The 22,376-nt window shown below is 44.3% G+C and overlaps 1 protein-coding gene across 3 annotated transcripts; it reads left to right on the top strand.

The window, feature by feature from the left end:
* The first annotated feature begins 650 nt into the window (after positions 1-650).
* FCRL3 (Fc receptor like 3) lies at positions 651-17,668 on the top strand. Of its 3 annotated transcripts, XM_087855340.1 has the most exons (14): positions 651-829; positions 1,761-1,781; positions 2,787-3,029; positions 3,494-3,751; positions 3,995-4,279; positions 4,582-4,869; positions 5,179-5,457; positions 5,576-5,854; positions 6,209-6,328; positions 12,019-12,046; positions 13,179-13,297; positions 13,508-13,576; positions 15,002-15,033; positions 15,118-17,668. In XM_087855340.1, exons 1-14 carry the CDS (start codon positions 766-768, stop codon positions 15,241-15,243), a joined length of 2,211 nt encoding a protein of 736 aa, XP_087711466.1. In that variant the 5' UTR covers positions 651-765; the 3' UTR covers positions 15,244-17,668. The 3 variants fall into 3 exon arrangements, with proteins under 3 accessions (XP_087711466.1, XP_087711471.1, XP_045640577.2); XM_087855345.1 differs by lacking the exon at positions 6,209-6,328; XM_045784621.2 differs by lacking the exon at positions 1,761-1,781 and having other exon boundaries at positions 652-829.
* The last annotated feature ends 4,708 nt before the right edge of the window (positions 17,669-22,376 follow it).

Here is a 22,376-nt window from a genome sequence, read left to right as displayed (position 1 = left end):
GGCCCAGGCACAACACTGTTTGTTGACGGGCTGAGACCCCGCAACACAGGCTCCGGTTCGTGGGCTTGTTCACTCATCCTCTAATCTGTGTGGGTCTGAGTGGCACTTGGGGAAGCCTGTTTTGCTAATCTACAGAGGGTTTTTGTTTCTGTTTTTGTTTTTTAAGTAGGCTCGGTGCCAAACGTAGGGCTGGAACTCGTGACCCTGAGGTCAAAAGTTGCATGCTCTACCAACTGAGCCAGTCTGCAAATTTCCATTGTTTTCCTCTTCAGGAACTTCAGGCCAGCTTTATAAAGCTCAAAAGCTTTGACATCTCCTTTGACCCTTTGACTTTGTGGGGCTTACATCATAAAACATACCTTGACACCACTGTCACCAGGCGTGTCTATATTAGGACCTCATTGGACACTAAAGTTTGTATGAATTGAAGGTAAGGAAGGGGGTTTCCATTTGAAAAATGAAGAAAAAGCTATTTGAATATTAGTAAATCCAAAACTTGGCATTTTGTGAGGACCCAAGCACAGCCTTGGAGACATTTTTCTTGACAGATGGGGACCGCTGGAAGGTGGCCACCAACATCGGAAATGGCACCGCTACCAGCCCCGAAAGATAAGCAGCACATAGGGTGGTAGCCACGGTCACATTCTGAGAACACAGGCAACATATGGTTATTTGACTTCCTCTTTCTAATTCTTGTGAGCCTTCTCTGAGTACCACTCTCCGGTCGTCCTTCGCAGATGGGGGAGAAGCCTGGCTTCTGGTGAGATGGGCTTTCCCTGCCGTCGGCCAGGCCAGGTCCCCATGCTTCTGTGGCTGCTGCTGACCCTGGGTGAGTAGGGGCCAGACTGGGACAAGGGTCTAAGTTTCTAATGTCAGCCAGTGGGGGGGAAACCCAGGGGCCTTCTCTCTCTGCTTCTACTTGGGCTTCAGAGACATAACAAGAGGTGGAAAATGAGCAGAACCAGGTTTCCAGGAAAACCAAAAGTCTCCAGAGACCGTGGAGTCTTTTGTGGCCCCCTGGATTCCTACCTGCTTCCTCTCTCACCTCGTAGGAAGCTTGGATTTTTCTCTCTCCCTAGCCACACCTCTAAATCCTCAGAGAAACAATTACTGCCAACACGGGCAAGGGAGGGAAGGTCTGCAGAGCCACACGACTCCCTTCCTGAGATTTTAAGCCAATATTTAACCAGAAATTGAAAAAGTAGGGGGAGGGGCACCTGGGTGGCTCAGTTGGTTAAGCTTCTGCCTTTGGCTCAGGTCTTGCTCCCGAGGTCCTGGGATCGAGCCTCGCGTCAGGCTCCCTCTGCTTCTCTCTCCCTCTGTCTCTCCCCCTGCTTGTGCTCTCGCTCGCTCTCACTCTCTCAAATAAATAAACAAAATCTTTTTAAAAAAAGAAAGAAAGAAAAGGTAGGGGAACAGTGCCTAAGAAATGAGGTGGGGGGGCAGAGATAAAGGCTTTCTCCAAGCCCTTCTCTGCCCCTGCACTGCCCAGTTCAGGCCAGGGAAGAGAGGGAGAGCGAAAGGGAGCACAAGCTCCTACGTGCATAGCAAGAAGACCAGGCACGTGCACAAGAGCCATTGCGTTCATCACAGGCTGTGCCTTTGTGTGGGGCCAGGAGAGGTAGGGATGCGGGGAAACGAATGGGAGGGAGAGCCCGAGAAGGGGCTGTGGCTGGGCTGCTGGGGAATTTCTCAGAGTCTAAGGAGGTGTTGGAACAGCATCACCCCGTGCTAACCTTTAACCCTTGGCTCCCTCACAGCTCCCGGACGAGAGCAGTCAGGTCAGTCTTCCTTTCCCTTTCCTTCCTGCTCTCTGGGCATCAGTCCTCCTGGCCGGCACGCTTGTGCCCGTAAATGGGGGCTGAAGGGATGTGCCAGCCTGAGTCGTGCTGGTGCTCTGGGGTCACACCTGCTACCATGGCTGGTGAGCAGAGCCTCCTGGGATCTCTGCAGCCTTCAGTTCTTTCCCCATCAGTGCAGGGGAAGGAAGCATCTGCAGAGGTAGGAGGCTAATGCCCAGGAGCTTCCATCTGTCCCCTTTCTTCCCTGAGGACCACCCCCCAGAGCCGTATGTTCAAGCTAGAGCCTCCACGACGGGACAGGAGAGCAGCTCCCATTTACAGAGGAAGCGCGGCAGCCAAATCTTTACACGCCTCCGAGGGAGCTCATGCTGTTGTTACACTTCAATTTTCTGGCCCCTCTTGTCAGGTGCAATTTTATATACAAATGTGACTTCTCAAGCAGCCCATGCCTCTCCATTCAAATTCTTTATATCCCTTAGTTTTTTATTGTGTCTGACTTAGATGGAGTGTAGACGAAAGTTGCCTTCCGCATAGAATCTCAAGTTAAACAAAGTTTAAAAGTAATGAAAGCTGAAAAAAACCTGTTGTTCATTATATATGAGCAACCAAGTAGGAAGTGGTTTTTCAGAGTCTAGAAACTACATCCCAGGCCCACCTATACCTTGACAGGAACGTACCGGACAAGAGCATTTCAGAATCAGCCACCTTCAGAGGCCCTCATAGTGTGTCCCCAGCTACACATCCCATCTCCCGAGCTTTTCTGAGCCCACCCCAGGGACCTGAGACCTCTCCCCTATGACACCCACCTGCCCACCTCTGGGCTTGGCAAAGGGGGAGGAAGACAGGTTCTGCCCCAAGCATGTCCCAGGTTGTAGCTGCTCCCTTCCCGATGGGAATCAGCCAAGCTGCAGGTGGGGCCCTCCCTGGGTTCAGTCCACCTGCCATTCATCTTCACCTGACGGCACCTTTCTCTTTCTTGTCCAGGAGCATTTCCAAAAGCTTTTCTTCTCCTCAAACCTCCATGGTCCACAGCCTTCAAAGGAGAGGAAGTGACTCTCATCTGTGAGGATGACCATTCTCCTGCCCAGAGATATACATCTTGGTATCACAACTGGGCTTTCTGGAAAGCCGGCTCTGGAACAATCCAAATATACAAGTCTGGACGTTACACATGCAAGACCCAAAGATCTTCCGTCAGTGACCCCGTGCATGTGGAATTTTTATCTGGTGAGGAAAGAAAGGGGTTTGTCTCTGAAATCCAGCCGCTGGGCACATGTCTGAAGGCGGGGTGAATGCAGGGAACGCAGACAGGGCTGTAAGCAGGCCTGAGGGTATTTGATGAGTTGACCCCAGTGGGAAGAATGAGGAGACAGGGCTGTGGAGGATAGCACACTGTCCGTCTGCATTCGGAGTAACCCAGAAACCACCAGGCAAAACGGGGCTCAGGTCTGAAGAAAGATATGGTAGAAAATTCCTCTTTTAATGATACACATGAGGATTTCTAAAGTATGTTTTGTGAAAATTTGTTCACTACCTAGGGCAAGGGGAGCAAGGGAGTCTTGGGTATTGGGGCCTCGTGGAAATGTTGGTGGGGGACATTCACCAGTGTGTGTAGGGCCGTAGCTCTTCCCTCAAGAGCAGAAACGAGAGTTTGAAGAAACAGATGGAGTATGTTTGTTCACTCTTGGCAGAATGGCTGATCCTCCAGGCCTCGCACCCTGTCTTTGAAGGAGATGATGTACACCTGAGATGCCGGGGGAAGAATGAAGAAGATATTAATGAAAAGATTTACTACAGAAATAAAAAAGAAATTGGTCGTCGTCGTGGCTCAAAGTTCACACTACATTCAGTCTCCCAGGACAATAGCGAATATCATTGTACTGCTTCTGGGGAATCTTTCTGGAGGCCATGGGAAGAAACTTCAAAACCTTTAAAGATCCAAGTTCAAGGTAATGGCTACAATCCTGTTGGTAATTGGTCTTGGCAGGGAAACTGTGTGGGGATCAAAGAGGGGGTGCTCATCAGTGGGGACTTCATGAGAGGCCTTTTCCAAGCATCCATGGGAAGGAGATGGGAGGTGGTTCCCTCTCCATGGGTCCCTACCTCCCGACACTGTGCTGAGAACACAGGTATATCTGTCCAGGAGCTCGGGGTCTCACTGCCCTGGGAACTGTCTTTTTTCTTCTCTCTAGAGCTGTTTCCACGTCCTGTGCTGAGAGTCAGCACCTCCCAGCCCATCGAGGGGAGCCCAATGAACCTGAAATGTGAGACCTGGCTCCCTCCACTGAGGTCACACATTGAACTTCAATTCTGTTTCTTCAGAGAAGATAAGGTCCTGGGATCTGGCTGGAGCAGCTCCCCAGAGCTCCAGATTCCCACCATGTGGAGTGAAGATTCTGGGTCCTACTCATGCCAGGCAAACGCAGTGACTCCCAACATCATTAAAATAAGCCTGAGATCCTGGATACGTGTACAGAGTGAGTGTCTGTGGGGCAGCTTTTCCAGAGTGAGGGCGGGGAGCTCTCTTCTCCTGCTCCCGGAGATAACGAACATGGCAGAGAGGAGCTGCCAGCCATCCCACTATTCCCGGTGCCCATGTTACCTGAGGATGGGAACTGCTCCCTTCGTGATAATGTACACAATCAATTCCTTATTTCCCTCCTTAGACCGCTGCCGATTGCACCTGTTGCTTTTGGCTTACTCTTGGCAATCCCAGCCACTCCTTGGCCCTGCAGCACCTACCTTTGAGACCCTCTCAAGTCCTCCTCTGTCTTCACAGGGATCCCTGTGTCTGATGTGAATCTAGAGATCCAGCCCCCTGGGGGCCAGCTGATTGAAGGAGAAGATCTGGTCCTTATCTGCTCAGTAGCCAAGGGTACAGGGACTGTCACATTCTCCTGGCACCGGGAGGGCACGGAGAGGAGCTTGGGCAGGAAGACGCAGCGTGCCCTGTCTGCAGAGCTGCGGATAGCTGCGGTGAGGGAGCAGGACGCTGGGAGGTACTACTGTGCGGCCGACAACATGCACGGCCCCATCCTCAGTAGACGGATCAGAGTCACACCGAGAAGTAAGTTCCTCATTCTTTCACTCAACCTTGTCCCCAAGCCAGGGCTTAGGTTCTCTGTCAGCCATAAGGATCTCCTGAAGGAGGCAAGGAACAGAGGTGTGAGGATTTAAATGTCAACCAAGGCAAAGATGGAAAGTAAGGTGAGACAATTTACTTCTTGTGGAGAAGACTGAGTAGTAATGAAAACAAAATTATCCAGGATCCCTCCTCATGGTTCAAGGAATACATCTACTTTTAGGCTCCTCGAGTGGAGCCATTGATCTGTTACAGTGTCAAGGACCCTCTCTGACGGCCCCCTGTCTCCCTCAGTTCCAGCGTCCCGCCCTGTCCTCACCCTCAGGGCACCCAGAACCCGGGCCATGGTCAAGGACACGGTGGAGCTTCGCTGTGAGGCCCAGAGGGGCTCTCCCCCGATCCTGTACCGGTTTTATCACGAGAATGTCACCCTGGGGAGCAGCTCGGCCCCCTCTGGAGGAGGAGGGTCCTTCAACCTCTCTCTGACCACAGAACATTCTGGAAACTACTCCTGTGAGGCCGACAATGGCCTGGGGCCCCAGCGCAGCGAGGCGGTGCCACTTTCCGTCTCAGGTGAGACATGTCCTGATCCCAGGTCCATATTCCTACTACTAAATTATGCTGGATATTTCCTTTATTATCTGGTATACATATTCAATTAAACCCTCCAATGAACTATTTCCTCCTTCAGTTCCAGTGTCTCGCCCCATCCTCACCCTCAACCCTGCCGGGGCCCAGGCTGTGGTGGGAGATTTGTTAGAGCTTCGCTGTGAGGCCCAGAGCGGCTCTCCCCCGATCTTATACTGGTTTTATCACGAGGATGTCACCCTGGGGAGCAGCTCGGCCCCCTCTGGAGGAGGAGCGTCCTTCAACCTCTCTCTGACCGCAGAACATTCTGGAAACTACTCCTGTGGGGCTGACAATGGCCTGGGGGTCCAGCGCAGTTACATGGTGACACTCAACCTCACAGGTGGGTTGGGGGTACCTGAGCTACGGGTTAGCGTGAAGGTCAATAAAATATTTTTCCTACAGACTGTACAAATTCTACCAGCGTCAAAGGGTTTTTGAACATGGGCACCAAGGCTTGGGGCTTCTAGAGATTGTCCTGATTTCATGGGGGAAGGAAAGGGAATACATTTCAATCTTAGATGCTAACAATCATGTGCCATTTTTTTGAAAGTTACGAAGTATACTGGAGATACTTCAAATGGAGGAATCAGAACCTGGAAGAAAACTGCCCTGATAGATCTCTAGCCCCCACCTACATGTTGTCTAAGTCAAACACTTTTGCCACCGGAACTCAAATATAGGTCTTCCCACTTAGAGTTTTCCACGAACAAAGTAATCCACATCACTGTGGGCGTCATCGGGTGCCTGCTAAGCATGCTTGTCCTTGCTGCTAGTGCTTCTTTGGTGAGTCACTTCAGGACCCAAAGGAAATCAGGTGGGTGTCTATGTCTTACCCTTGGATGTTGTGACTTTGGCCGTTGCTATAATGATTTGGACTTGTGTGGTGCATTCTATTAAGGTCATTATTTTCTTCCAAATAGTAGACCCTCAGTTCTATTCACTGGCACTCTGTAGGCAATAGTGACAAAAAGGTAGAATGCATTTCTCAATGAAGTTGTTACTCCATGTGTGTAATTTGAGATTTAAGTCAGGTAGCAGAATTTTGTTTCCAATTAAAAATTTGAAAGGTAAGTATTTACTGTTCCACCCCTGGTTCAAAGCTTACTGAGAACAAAAGGAATAATAATAAACAGTCTTCCATTTGTAACAACAAAACTAGGTAATAGCCATGGTGCAAACCATAAACTCTGAGATTTGAGTTCCAGTTAAATATTGTGAAATTTAGAAAATTAATAGAGTCGCTGAGAATGAAATTAAATTTCAGTTTTTTATTATTGCTAGTATAGATTGTATAGAAATACAATTAATTTTTTATATTGATCTTATATCCTGCAACCTCGCTATATACATACTTATTAGTTCCAATCTGTTTTGTAGATTCCATCAGATTTTCTACATAGGTGATTCTGTCACCTTTCCAATCTGGGTTACTTTTCTTTCTTTCTTTCTTTCTTTCTTTCTTTCTTTCTTTCTTTCTTTCTTTCTTTCTTTCTTTCTTTCCTTCCTTCCTTCCTTCCTTCCTTCCTTCCTTCCTTCCTTCCTTCCTTCCTTCTTTCTTTCTTTCTTTCTTTCTTTCTTTCTTTCTTTCTTTCTTTCTTTCTTTCTTTCTTGCCTTAATGCACTGGCTAGCACCGCCTATACAATGCTGAATAGAAGTGGTGAGAGCAGACATGCTGGTCTTGTTCCTGATCTTAGGGGAAAGTATTTGGTCTCTCATCATTTAATATGATAATGTTAACTGTGGATTTTTTATAGATGTTCCATATTAGACTAAGGAAGTCCCTACTATTTGTAATTTGCCAAGAGTTTTTATAGGAAAAATGTTTGTCAAATGTTTTTTCTACATTGATTGAGATGATCATATGATTTTCTTTTCTAGTCTATTGATACGGATTTTGAAATTTGAACGTTAAAACAGCCTTGCATTTGTGAGGTCAACTTCACTTGGTCATGATTGTTGAATTTGACTCGGTATAATTGTGTTAAGAATGTTTGCAACTCCGTTCGTGGGGGATGTTGCTTGGTAGCTTTATATTCTTGTCATAACTTTGTCTAACTTGATGTCAAGGTAACACCCACTTAGTTACCACTTCCAGTATTTGTCATTCCTTTTTGTGTCTCCATATTTCCATATGGTATCATTTTCTTTCTGCCTGAAGTACTTTTCACATTTCTTACAGTATGGGTCTGCTGGTGAACGTGACTGGTCGTGTCGCTAAAGTCTGTTATATCCTTACTGATTTTCTACTTGATCTATCAATTATTGAAATTGCCAACCTAATTATGCATTTATCCATCTCTTCTTGCAATTCTATCAAGTTTTGCTTCAGGTATTTTGAAGTTCTTTTATTAAGTGCATAAATGTTTATAATTGTATATGTTTTTGATAAAATGACCACCTTATCCTTGTGAAATGGTTTTTTTTTAAAGATTATATTTATTTATTTATTTGACAGAGAGAGAGGCAGTGGAGGGAACACAAGCAGGGGGAGTGGGAGAGGGAGAAGCAGGCTTCCCGCTGAGCAGGGAGCCTGATGCGGGGCTCAATCCTGGAACGCTGGGATCATGACCTGAGCCAAAGGCAGACGCTTAACAACTGAGCCACCCAGGTGCCCCTGAAATGATATTTTTATCCCTGGTAGTGACATTTACTCTGAAATAGTCTTTGATATTAATGTATTAATATAAGTAGTGTTAACATGGTATTTCTTTTTTTTTTAATATTTTATTTATGTATTTGAGAGAGAGAGTGAGAGAGACAGCATGAGCAGGGGAGGGTCAGAGGGAGAAGCAGACTCCCCACTGAGTGAGGAGCCTGATGCGGGACTCAATTCTGGGACTCTGGGACTGTGACCTGAGTTGAAGGCAGACACTTAACTGACTGAGCCACCCAGGTACCCTAACATGGTATTTTTTTATCCATCTTTTCACTTGTAACCTATTTGGGCCCTTATATTTAAAGCATTTTTTAGAAATAGATAGTATATAGTTAATTCTTGCTTTTTATCCAATATGATGGTCTCTACCTTTTAACTAAGCTGTTAAACCATTTACATTAATGGGATGATAATATTAGGTTTAAGTCCATTATTTTGCTATTTGTTCTCTATTTGTTCCATCTGTTCTTTGTTTTCCTTTCCTTTTTTTTCCTACCTTCTTTTAGACCAATTGAGTATTTTTTATGATTCCATTTTTTCCCTTTGTTGGCTTATTAGGTATATAATTCTTTGTTTTGTTTACCTTACTGGTTGTTTTAGCATTTATAGTATAGATATCTAACTTACCACAGTCTATCTTCAAGTGACATTAGATCACTTCACATATAGTGTAAGAATATTACCATCATGGGGCGCCTGGGTGGCTCAGTTGGTTAAGCATCTAACTCTTGATTTTGGCTCAGGTTGTGATCTCAGGGTCGTGGGATCAAGCCCCTTATTGGGCTCCACGCTCAGCCACGAGTCTGCGTCTGCATGAGATTCTTTCTCCCTCTTCCTCTGCCCCTCCCCCCACTCGCTTTCTCTCTAAGAAAGTAAGTAAATAAATAAATAAACAAAATCTTAAAAAAAAGAGACTATTCCATCATGTACTCCATTTCTTCCCTCTTAGCTACAGTGCTATTATTTTTGAAAACACTTACCTGTTGAAGAGACCTAAGTAAAATTTAAGAATCTTACATATTTACTTGAGTAGTTTCCACTTCTGATGTCCTTCCTTCTTTTTTGTATCTCCGTATTTCCATCTGGTATTATTTTCTTTCGCCCAAAATATTTCTTTTAACATTTCTAATAGTATGGGACTGCTGGTGATGAATTAGTTCAGCTTTTATATGTCTGTTAAAGTCTTTGTTTCGCATTCATTTGAGAAAGATGCTTTTGCTGTTGTAGAATTATAGGTTGGGATTGTTTTCTTCTTTAAGTATTTTAAAGAGGTTGCTTTACTGCCTTCCTGTGTGTATTGTTTCTGACAAGAAATATGCTGTCATCCTTTGTTCTTCTGTGACTGTGGTTTTTTTCTCTCTAAATGTCTTTTCGTGGATCAGGGATTCTTGAATTACTGAACTTTTTTATTCAGTGTCTTGGGTGCCTGTAAGGTTTCAATACTTTATATTTTGGGATTACTAAAACTTTATTTTCTGTCTGCCTCTCACTTGGCATAACATGGTATTTCCTTTTCTGTCAGACCAAATGCTTCTGTTCTCCCTTTCTTAGGGCTTCTATTGAAAATCAAGCAAGCAAACAAACAGATAAATAGAACATTTGGGTCTCAGTTTAATGAAAAAACGTACATATTTTTCTTAATGATGCTGGACAAGCACTGTCTTCTTATCCTTTTCTTTTCAGGTCAATCAATGAGCCTCTGTCTTGTTTCTTTGCATGAAAAATGGCACCGACATTTTATGACTTATATTTTAAAGCTACTTGGTATTTTCTTAAATAACATTACATATAAAATTAAATGTGTATATCATTTTTTAAAAATATATAAAGAGAGTAAAAGCACTAACCGTAATAGTACTCATCATAAAATGTATCATTCATTTAGAGCCCTTGACTCCATATTCTCTTCACTGCACCTTGGTGACCTATGGAAGCCTGGTCACACCTCCTACTTCAAACTCCTCCTCCAAAACTACTTTTCTCTTTAATCACCTATGTTTGTGTCACTTATTAATTAGAAACATACTAGAAGTGCCGACATTAAAACCTTACTGTTGAAGTTAATAATCAAAAAATAGATTGCTCAGTCAATACAACAACCAACACGGGGAAGTCAAGATTAGCGACTATCACTTTATGTGACCCGTGAGAACAGGAGCCCAGGCAGTTCTGACCCCCAGATCTAGAGGAAGTGTTGTTTTAAACAGCAAACTTAGTAAGAAGTTCTGACAGTCGACCAATCAGAGGGTATCTGCCCTTCTCATCTCAAAATCTTGCCCACTGTACTTCCCTTATAGCAAAGTCTTCTTTCTCTTTATCCACCAGCTTTCTCAGGGAGCTCAGCCCTTTCCATTTTTTCTAAAAGAGAATTCTGTCAGCTCCTTAAGCCTGAGTTTATCCGAGCAGTTACCAAAGGGAGCGATAAATGTATTGACTCTGTGATTGAACTGCCTGCATGAAAATTCCAGCAATGTAACTTGCCCAATACTTAGTATTTGGCAGGTAAATTAAACTCTCCAAACCCCAGTTTCTTTATGGTGGTAATAATAGTATCTGCCATTTTGGTGCTATCTCTGTAAGCTGCTTAGCACTGCTCCTGGCCCACACGTCTTCAGTGACATTAGCTGGTGTTATGTAAATAGCCAGCTTCTGGGTCTATTCTCCCTTTTACAAATGAGGAGAGGAACTGACTTGCAGACACACGCTGAGACTTAGATACCCCACGCACAAGAGACGACAGGCCCTGTCGACTGATGGGAATCACAAATGCTCTAGGGAGGGATCATGCCCCTGCAGTTTAACTTTCGGTTTGCAGACATCAATCAGTCATTTTTCATGAGGATGCTTACTTGGGGCGATGACTCCTGGTCTCCAAGCCCAGTGAGACAGCTAGACAGCCATGGATAAATAAGCAACAGTCAACAATGGGAAAGTAAGAGGAGTCCTGCCAAAAGATTTCAGTGTTTCACTGAGGAAGGAAAACGGCCATATTTTCAAGGCTGATGGAGAAGCCTTCCAGATCAGGTTTCCATGTAATCACCTGTTACAGAATTGTCAACTTGCCATTTTTTTAGTCCTCAAAGTACATACTTTAATTTGTTCAGTTGCTGAACAAACCTTTAATGGATATTGTCAACATTCTAGGCACTGGGAATATAAAAATAATTAAGACGAAGTTGCAGCCTCAAGTAACACACTCTTTCATGATGGAGAGAGTTGGAGGGAAATATGCAAATAGGTAATTGCCATCCAGTATGATGACTTTACTACTGCAGGGTTCTTTGAGCGTGGAGATAGGTCACTTCATACAGCTCTCTGGCCCCCGGGAAAGCCCTGGAGGCGGAAAGATCAGTTGGAGTCAGCCAGGTGAAGGAGAAGGAAAGAAGGGGTATGGAGAAAGCAGTATGTACCCATGGTGGATGGGTTTGCAAGGACCACAGGTGCAGAGGTCTAAGGTTGTTACGGGAGCCCTATTAATTCACACTGTGTAAGAACTCTGTCTCTGGTCTGCATCGCCAAGGCCACAGTCAGGAAAGAGAAGAGGAAGAGGGAAAGCAGTGGGCCCAGAGTTAAATACGGAATTGTGTTTCTTGTGCTACTCGGCCACACCTCCTTAGAGTGCATGCGACTTTGACCGACTGAATAAGTATGATTCTGGGCAGCTATCTTTCCAGCCCCACCTTCCTCCTCGGTAATATGCCACGGTGGGGAGGGGTAGAGCCAGATGTTCTCTAAGATTTGCCATAGCTGAAACCTAGAATGAATCTGATTTCCAGGAAAGGGCATTCTAATGTACAGAACACTACCTACACAGCTCACTTACCTTCAGTGATCCTTTGTTTTTCAGGAGGACTCCCTACCACCGGAACACCCAGGTGAGGTCTCTGCTGCTTGTGCTGACAACGTTGTCATGGTTTATTCATACCCACAAGACAGGGACACAGAATTATAGGCACATTAAAAAAATATTTGCCTGGACTTCCTATTAACATTTTCAAATTCTTACAAAATCCAAAAATGTGATTCGGAAAGCCACTTTCAGCCGTATTTATGAATAATACTCACTTAGAGCTATGCATACACAGAACTCATGTCATTTGCTCTCCACGTTAATCTCTCTCTTCCTTAAATGCGCCCTGGCACAGAGCTGACCACTCACACCTTAACGGCATCGTCTGTCACAGGGCTGCACCCCGCTCTTCCCCGGCTCACCTCTCCACCACACACTCACTCAGGACATACTTACTGAATGCTGGCAATGTTCCATTCACAATATTAACTGCAGAATGAAACAGAAGCGGGGGGAAAAAAAACCGCTCTTGGCCCAGAGAGTCCTCATGGTGTCTTATAGGAAAGGTAGATTACCATAATATGAGAGGGAACATTGAAAAGGACCTTTTAAAAAAGGCAAAGGTCAAGTTCTATGGGAATGCAAAAGTGTGTATCCGTGTTTAAACATTTAAATTTTTGAGAACAATAAAAAATTAGGCAGATATAACTGTTTACCAAAAAACCTTGAGACTGTGCACTTTTGCTCACTGACCTTGACTTACCCTCCCTCCCTGTAATGCTATCTTGGGCTGCACGTCGCGTCACACATGCCTTCTGAGTTCCCTTGAGAGAGCCATGCAGACTCAGGGTAGTCCGCCATGATATTTTTTAAAATATTGTATTTATTTATTGTTTGAGAGAGAAGGAGAGAGAGACCGTGAGTGAGCGTGAGCCGGGAGAGGGCAGAGAGAAGGAGGGAGTTCTCAGAGACAGAATCCCAAGCAGACTCCACACTGAGCATGGAGACTGACGTAGGGCTCGATTTCACCACCCCGAGATTATGACCTTGGCCAAAATCAAGAGGTCGACACTTAACCAACTGAGCCACCCAGGCGCCCCCACAGCCATGGTATTTTTACATGGACCGCAGTGGGCTCCTCCCGGACACTAGTCTTCCTGAGACTCGGTATGATCCACAGATCCTTCTCTCCCTGTGTCTCTCTCTGTCTGTCACAGTTACAGTCCCAAGGAGCATCGGAAGCCTTCCTGGTCCGGACCCCCCCGCACAGACCCCCAAAGGCCCACCCCCTGTGAGCCGCCAGCCCTGATGGAGCTGGAGCCCGTGTACAGCAATGGTGAGGGTTTTCTAAGCAGTCCGGGGCTCCAGGGATGAGCCAGGGTTGGGGGAGAGATTGAGGAAGTGCCCATGACTGAGCCACACTCAACTTGACAATGACATTCATGGCGCTGTGTCTGAGACAGAAGCTGGTTATGAACTGAGTGGCTGAGAAGAGTCTAGATTGTGGGCTCTTGACTACAGCTAGCTGTCATCTATTCTCTCACAGTGGGTCCTGGAGATGACAACCTGGTCTATTCCCAGATCTGCAGCAGCCAGCATTCAAAGGAAAATCCAGGTGAGACACCTTCCAGACAAGTGGAGGTGAGGCGGCCGTGTGTGACTGGATCCACGAGGCGGCCTCTGATCGGGCCTCTCAGATACGAGTGGGACACGGAAAGAAGGCATCCTCTCCTCCCTCGCAGCCATCCTATGGCTGTGTCCCTTCCCACGGACCCGTGTGCACTGCCACCAGACCCCACACACTCTCTGGGGACAGACACTATTGTTTCCCACAAACGTACCAGTAACATCTAGTGCGGTGCTTCGAAAACTAGGGGCCTCTTCAAATAGCGTTCTGAAAGAATGTATGACCAGTGATTACTGGGGTCAGCCTCTCGTAACCTGATGTGTAGACGATCATAATTCTCCCAACTGGCGTATTTATTTCTCATCTCGTCCTCCTCTAGCCCCCAACACTCTGTCTCCAGCACGGTCCCTCTGATATGCCCTGCTGTTCACACCCCGGCCCAGGTTAACTGCCTCGGTGGCTCTTCGTTCCACAGCTGGACCCTTGCCTCCCCCTGCGCATCGGCCCCTCCTCAAAGCTCCATCCTCACCCCAGCCGCGTTGACCCTTCCCATTTTCCTGATCATACTGGGCTGTTGCATGCTTTGGTGCTCTTGTGTCTCTGTCCCAATTCGTCCTTACCCCCACCTAGTTTACCCGGCGGCCCCTACTCACATGTCAGGACATAGTTCGGGGACCTCTATGAAACTTCCCGCCAGCTCTCCCTGCGTTCGAGCCTGGGAGGATGGGTTACCCTTAGGGCAACAACAGAGTTCAGTACGGGTTTCTATCTTGGTGCCCATCGTACTTGTTGCATACATTTATACATCGTCGTTCACCTTAAAATTGTAGGCTCCTGGGGTACATGGACCGAGTTTGTGTTGTTTCTCTGTCCTTGTAGCTTATCAGTGCTTCATAGTAGGTCATTGTTCACTGAGTGCTTATTGGCTAAATAAATAAAAGAGATCCCGAGGACCCTTGGAAAGATAGAAGAAACACACACTGAATTTTCTTAATGCTTCACTGCGGATCTTCACCGGGAATTTGCTGTGTGGCCTTAGAATGCCAACCCCCTCTCCAGCCTCCTCCACTTTCCTTGCATGGAGCCAACCCCGTGTGCCTCTTTTCCCCAATCAGTGCAGTCACAGAGGCCCTGAACGGGGTGGGCTGGGAGCATAGGGACCGCTTTGCTGGGGTGATGAGCAGTGGAGAGAGAAGGAAATCATCAGAAAAGTCACTCTGGGCATTTGGTGGGCAGGGGAAATGTTCTATCCGTGTATGGGGTTGGGGTACTCTGAGGCTTGGAAGAATCCAGCAGAGAAAACCATCGAGAGCTGAGTCTGCAGAGGAGAGATTTTGAAATGCGTTGAGTGTGTTGTAAGTTGGAATACGTCACCCACAGTCTAATACTTTTCTTCCCTCCTCCGTCCAACAGCACGTGCACCAAGGACACATTGGAAGGATGAGGTGGGTCCCCCTTTCCAGCTCCCTCTCCCCTCTGCTCCTCCTCGCCTGTACTAAGGTACTTACTGTTTGTGGGGTTCCCACCAGGAACCCGCAATCATCTATTCAGAGGTGAAGAAGGCGCACCCAGATGACCCTGAAGGGCAGGCCCACGAAGATGCTGCAGGAAACTATGAGAATGTCTCCTGTGCACCACCGGCCCTGGACTGCTAGCCCCTACCCAGGGTGGCGCTCAGGGACCCTGGGAGCAGCCTATGCCTTCCCCCTGTTCTCCGCAACCACGCACCCTCCGCCCGTCCAGGAGGCTGGGAGAGAGGTCTGCCCCACCCCGCCGTGCCTGAACCTGTGTGCGCTCTGGGAACAGAAGGGGCATTCCAGTAAACACTGCATTTCTTCACAGGAGAGACACGTGGGAAGGCAGGGCTGGTGGGCCTTTACCTCCTGGGCCCGTGGAACAGAGGAGGAAGGGTGAATGGTCTAGCCAGGACTGCGAGGGTACAGTCATGACCATGTGCTCAAAGTGGAATCAAAAGCTTCGAATGTGCCATCTCTTCGCAAGCAATTTGCTCTAAATACTTTGTTTCCCTTTTTTAGATAGACAGCTGGTAAATGACTGATGATGATGACGTCAACGAGTAAGATCAGTACAGATACAGGACACACGCACCCCGATGCACTCAGAATTTGGGGCCTTCACCAGTCTTCCTCTCTCCCAAGATCAAACTTCCCCGGTACCAGTAGCAGCCGAGTTTTGCTGTTTAATTGTTCAACATCCACCATTTGGAGGCTCCAGAAATCAGCGCCCGCCCTGGAAGCCCAGGGGGGCCGGTGACTCTCAGGACTCGGGGGGCAAAGCCTAGTGTCACTCAAGAGCCCACGTGGCCTGAGCCGGTCGGGGCAGTAAGGACGCAGGCAGTTAGCGGGCCCACGGGAGACACCCTTCCCACTGCCCACCGACTCCCACCGTGGGAGCAAACATTTAAAAAGCGTGCCGTCTGGGCGGAAGGCTCTGGAAAAGCAGCAGAGTTGCTCTGAGCAGCTTCTATCCGTGTGGAATAGCTGGAGTCGTGAGCCTGTGCCACCTGGGGTGACATGGAACTTTTTATCGCTGTAAAAACAATAGGTCTTAGCGAGCTGGTGCGTTCACTGAGGACAGGTAGACATCAGCTGATACACGTCATGGACAGCGTGGATTTGACACCTGCCCTGTTTATGACTTCAAGTAAAGAACAGAGTGAGGCTTTGCAAACCTTTGGAACAGCAAGAATAACAAGTACTAAGTGTATTTCAAATGTTATTCCTTTCCTTGTGGGTGTCAGAAGCTCAGGCAACGGGAAGTGTAACATAGAGCAAAATGTAAATCCAGTTTGAGGTTTTAGTCTTAGCCTCATGAATTTGGCTAGCAAGCTACTTTGCTGAGGGAAAAAACGTGATGTCCTTCATGAAGAGGGAATACATATTTTCTTACGAAAGAGGGACTTATATGTCTTGTTTCTATAATGCTCTCCAGAATGTGTGCCTGGCCTTGAGAGAGAGCAAGAAATCCAGGTGTAATCTTTGTCTATGCTTTAATTTGGCCCCGAATGCCTCCCGACTTTGGGCTCCAGGAAGAATAGAGCCAGAAAGGGGGAGAGGGACATGCCACGAGGTGCCAGCTGTGGGAAACCCATCTGGAGGGGGATGACAAGAGGCAGAGTCCCCGAGGGAGAGAGACAGCATCAAAGCACCATCCCGGAGCCGGTAAGAGTCAGTCTGCAGGAGGGCACGTCAGCCGTGGAACAGTCACCAGGACGGCAGCCGCTTGGGTGGACAAGATCAGTGATGCCAGCAAGAGATGGGGACCGCGAGGGGCTCTCTGGTGCACAGAACTGTCTGACGGGGCAAGACCCTCCTCCCAGAACTCCTTATCCAGGTCCTCAAACTGAGAGCAAACAGTACCTGTGAGCAGTTGGGAGAGTCTGAGGAATAACTGGGAGAATATCCAAGAGGAAGGCACACTTCCAGCTAGTCAGGATGGTAGCATTTAAGGCCTCAAGCTCTAAGACATGACTATAATTTCTTTCTTTCTTTTTTTTAATCTTTTTTAAATTTTTTAAATCTTTATCTTTTTTTATTTTTTAATCTTTTTTAAATTTTTAAAAATTTTTATAATTTCTTTCTTAACATCATATCGATTTTATTTATTTACAAATGTCTTGAAGAATAATTTATACGCAATAAATCACGCATGTCTAAAGTATACAATTTGATGTTTTGGAAGATACACGCATCCACGAAACCACCACAATCAGGATCCCACCCATCTCCATCACGCCCCAGGGTTCTCCTGCTCTCAGGAGCGCCTCTTTCCCTCCACACTGGCTCAGGCCACCACGAGACGCATCCCGTCACTATAGATTAGAGCGCATTTTCTAAAGTTGTATGTAAATAGGATCATACAGCATACACTCCTTGGGGCCTGGCTTCACTTACTAAGCAAAAGAATGCTGAGACTCCTTCACATTGTTTCAAACAGCTGCAACACATTCCTTTTTCTTGCTAGATAACATGCCATTGGATAGACCACATTTCCATTATCCGTCTGTCTGTAAATGGACATTTGCATTGTTTCATTCGTCATTAGTAAAAATAAAACCGCTATGAAATCACATGCAAGTGTTTGTGTGGACATGTTTCCATTGCTCCTTTGAAAATACCGGGGGTATAATTGCTGAGTCACGTAGCAGATTTATGTTTAAGGCTTTAAGAGGCTTGATACTCTTTTCCAAAACAGCGGTACCGTGTCCCAGCCCCGCGAGCCCTGAGAGACAGCTACTGTAGCTCCACGCCCTTGCCAACACCTGGCATGTGCAGTCTTGAACTTGACCGTTGCCGAGTGTGTGCTTCCGTGCAGTGTGATCTCACCGCGGTTCTAATTTCCCTGGCAATCCGTGGCGCTCATTCTCGTCACAAGTCCTTGCTGGCTCTGCAGATCTTCTGCGAAGGGTCTGTTCACAACTTTCACTTCTTTATTGGGCTATTTGTCTTCTTATCTTTGAATTGCAAGAGTTTGGTGTCTTTCGTTTTTTATTCTGGCCTGATTTACATGTTGCGAGCATCTTCTCTATGTCTGTAGCTTTCTGTGCATTTTCTTAATGATATTTTTTGAAGAGCACAAGGTTTTAGTTTTGAGAAAGTGCAATTTATCAACTTTTTAATTTTATGAGCCTACTTTGTGTTTCCTATCTAAGAAAGTATACCCTGAGGTCAAAAGATTCTCTTCTATTTTTCCCTAGAAGTTTTATAGTTTTCACACATACGTTCAGGTCTATGCACCATTCAAAGTGAATTTTTTGGTATATGTGTAATATAGGGAAAATGTTCTTTTTTTCCCCTGTGCATATCCACTTGTTCCAGCACCATTTGCTGAGCAAGCATTCTTTTGCTTCTTTTTAATGTGAGTTGTTCATCTCTTATCCAATTACTGGAGTTATTTATGTATTTGGTATATAAATCCCTGTGTCAGATAAATGTTTACCAAGTATTTCCTTCTGATTTGTGACCTGCATTTATATTATCTTAACTGTGTTTTTTGAATAGCAAAGATTTATAATTTAATGGAAATTATTTACCATTTTTTCTCTTACAGTTCACATTTTATACAGCCTGTCTAAAAACTATTTGCCTAACTGAATATTATGAAGCTCTTTGTCTACATATTCTTTTAGAAATATAACAGTTTTTAACTGTTATATTTAGATATGTGGTGCATAGCAAGTTAATTTTTGTATACGGCATGAGGTGAGAGTTGATGCTAATTTTTTTCCCATACAGACATCCAGGTGTTTTGTCACCATTTCCTTAACAACGAAACAAAAATCTTACCTTTTTCCCATAGAACCATTTTATAACCTTTGTCAACAATCAATTGGCCCTATCATTGTTAACCTACCTGTGGCTTACAAGTAGATGATCTTACACATCTCTCCTTATGCCCCAAACCACACTTTCCTGATTCCTGCTGCTTTGTGTTAAGTCTTGAGATCAGTTGATAGAAGCTTATCAGCTACGTTGGTTTTTTTTCCCCAAAATTTTAAAAACTAACTTAGGGTTTTTTTTGTCTTTCCATATGAATTTTTACATGGATTTTAAAAATTTCTTCAAAAAAGCCTCTTAGAATTTCAGTTGGGATTGCACTGTGGATGAATTTGAAGAGACCCACCATCTTCAAAACACTATCTTCCAATCCATGAACTTCATACAACTTTCCATTTTTATAGTTCTATTTTGAACACTTTTAATTAAATGTATCCCTAATTGTTTTATACTGTATGCCAATATAAGTGGAGTTTTCATTTCCTCTTTAAATTATTACTAGTACCTTTTGGTAATACTCCTCAATTTTCTGAGTTTGTGTGGAATTGAAATGTTTTCCCCTTGGATATTTGATAGAATATACCAGCGAGGCTGTTTGCCTCGGATTTTTCTTCATGGGAAAGTTTTTTGATAAGGAACTTAAGCTCTTAATTGATAAAGGACTATTCACACTTTTGTTTTCTTTTTGTGTCGTTTTTGCCAAGTTGTATTTTCCAAGAAGTTTGTTCATTTCGTTTAGTTGTCAGTTTTACTAGCATAAAATTTTACATAATGTTTTCTGATTTAGTGCTTTCATTCCTCATATTGCTGTTGTTTTTGCTCTCTTTTTCTTTTTGATCTTTTTGAACTTTTAGCTAAGTTTCTCAGTTTTGTCCAAGAATTGACTTTGGTCTTTGTTAATCGATTCTATTTTTTGGTTTTTAATGATGTTGATTTCTTCTGTTATACTTATGGTTTTATTCCTCTGACTTACTTTATGTGAAGTAGGCAGAACTCTTAGATGGATCCTAAGATTCCTGTCCCTGACCCTCATCCTTGTTTTTTATCTTCTCTTCTTGAATGTGATCAGGACTCATCAATATGATGAGATATCTCTCAATAAATAGGTTACTAATTGTTGATCTTCGGTTAATCAAAAGTTATCTAATCTGGTATGTCTTGAAAAAGAAATGAAGCATCAGAGAGATTCTCCTACAGGCCTCAAAGAAGAAGCAAGCCACATGCTGGAAAGGGCCCATGAGGAGAGGGACCACATGCAGGAGCTGAGGTTGGTCCCCAGCCCACCGCCAGCAAGAACAAGAGGACCTCAGTCACTCAGCAGAAAGGAAACGAAGGGAACTTGGGAGGGGATCTTGCCCTCGTTAGGCCTCCTTATGAGGGTGCGGTCAGCTGACACCTGAATTTCAGACTTGTGAAACCTTGAGCCAAACACCCAGTGGAAGTTCCAGGCCCCTCACCCACCCAAATTGTGAGCAATAGATGTTTGTGGTTTAAGCTGCTATGTTTGTTGTAATAGAAACACAACAATGGACAATGAATATGTTGTCTGCTCTGCTCCTCTGTTTCTTGTTTCTTGTTTCTTCTCCTTCTTCTTCTTCTTCTTCTTCTTCTTCTTCTTCTTCTTCTTCTTCTTTTCTTCTTCTTCTACTTCTACTTCTTTTTTAAGAGAGGAAGGGAATGAGGGGAAGTGGCAGAAAGAGAAGAATAGAGAGAATCCCAAGCAGACTCCACACCCAGCACAGAGCCCAAGGCAGGGCTTGATCTCACCACCCTGAGTTCATGACCTGAGCCCAAATCAAGAGTTGGTGAACCGACTGAGTCACCCAGTGCCTCTCTCTGTTTCTTGCTTCTTAAAATGGTACATTGAGTCATTCATTTTCAACCTTTCTTCTTTTCTAATATCAGCGTTAAAAGTTATGGGGTTTTAATATTAAAACTTGTGGAGCTGAATCCCAAAGTTTGGTTACTATTAGTATGGTTAGATTTAGGCCTTCTGGTTTTTGTTGTTGTTGTTGTTGTTGTTCTCCTCTGATTTGTCTTTCTCTGCTCACTCTTCCTGCCTTCTTCTAGATTATTTATATATTCTTTTTAATATTTTATTCAGTTCTAAATCGTTTCAATAGCCATTATGATTTTTCTTTGACTCAATAATTATTTAAAGAATGTTGTTAATTTCCAAGTATTTGGGATTTTCCCAAATATTTTATTGGTACTGATTTCTTATTTGTACATTTTCATACTTAAATATTCTTCTAAAATTTCAATTTAATGCTTGATAATATTACATTGTATAGATGTATTCTCATATGCCATTCCATCAGTTTTGACAATTCCTTTTTTTTTCTATTTTTATAAAAACTTAGAGATGACACCTTTGTCTGCATCTCTGAGTTTTTCTCACAATCAATTCTTATTGGGAAAAGAAATATAAAGAACTTTCAAGCTCTTAATACAGAAAAGACTTACAGTTTATGGTCCTAGAAACATTGTTCATGAGTTTCAATATTAGGTGGTTCACCTTTTTTTTTTTACCAAAATGATAGAAATTATATTTTATTATTTAAAGTTTCATTTATTTAGTTATTAGTGGAGTTAAATATAATTTTGTGTGTTTTGGGAAGTGTTTCTTCCTTCAATCAATAGTTTAGGATCAGACCTTTACTCATTTCTAGAAATTGGAATAGTCTTTTCCTTTTTTTCTTTCTTTAAAATTTTTAAAATTCTTTATTTAAATTCAATTTAGTTAACATATACTGTATTATTAGTTTCAGGTGTGGAATTTAGTGATTCATCAGTTGCATACAACACCCAGTGCTCATGACATCAGGTGCCCTCTTTAATGTCTATCACCCGATTACTCCTTTCCCGTCCAGCAACCCTCAGTTTGTTTCCTAGAGTTCAGCTTCTTTTATGGTTTGCTTCCCTCTCTATTTTCATCTTATTTTATTTTTTACTTCCGTCCCAATGTCCATCTGTTTTTTTATTTCCACATATGGTGAAATCATATGGTATTTGTCTTTCTCTGACTTATTTCATTTAGCATAATATCCTCTATTTCCATCCACATCATTGCTAATGACAAGATTTCATTCTTTTTGATGGCTGAGTAATATTCTGTTGTGTATATATAGACCACCTCTTCTTTATCCATTCATCTGTTGATGGACATCTAGCTTCTTTCCATATTTTGGCTATTGTGGACATTGCTGCTATAAACATTTGGGTACATGTGCCCCTTCGAATCACTGTTTGTATCCTTCAGATAAATACACTACCTAGTAGTGCAATTACTGGGTTGTAAGGTAGTTCTATTTTTAACTTTTCGAGGAACCATCATACTGTTTTCTAGAGTGGCTGCACCAATTTGTATTCTCACCATCAGTACAAGAGGGTTTCCCCCTTCTCCACATCCTGGCCAACACTTGTCGTTTCCTGAGTTGTTAATTTTAGCCATTCTGACTGGTGTGAGGTGGTATCTCATTGTGGTTTTG

This window comes from Ursus americanus, chromosome 2, assembly GCF_024610735.1.
Source record: "Ursus americanus isolate L20-20 chromosome 2, mUrsAme1.1.p, whole genome shotgun sequence".
NCBI lineage: Eukaryota > Metazoa > Chordata > Mammalia > Carnivora > Ursidae > Ursus > Ursus americanus.
Note: the sequence above shows the minus strand (reverse complement) of the source record. Positions and strands in the feature narration are given on the sequence as shown.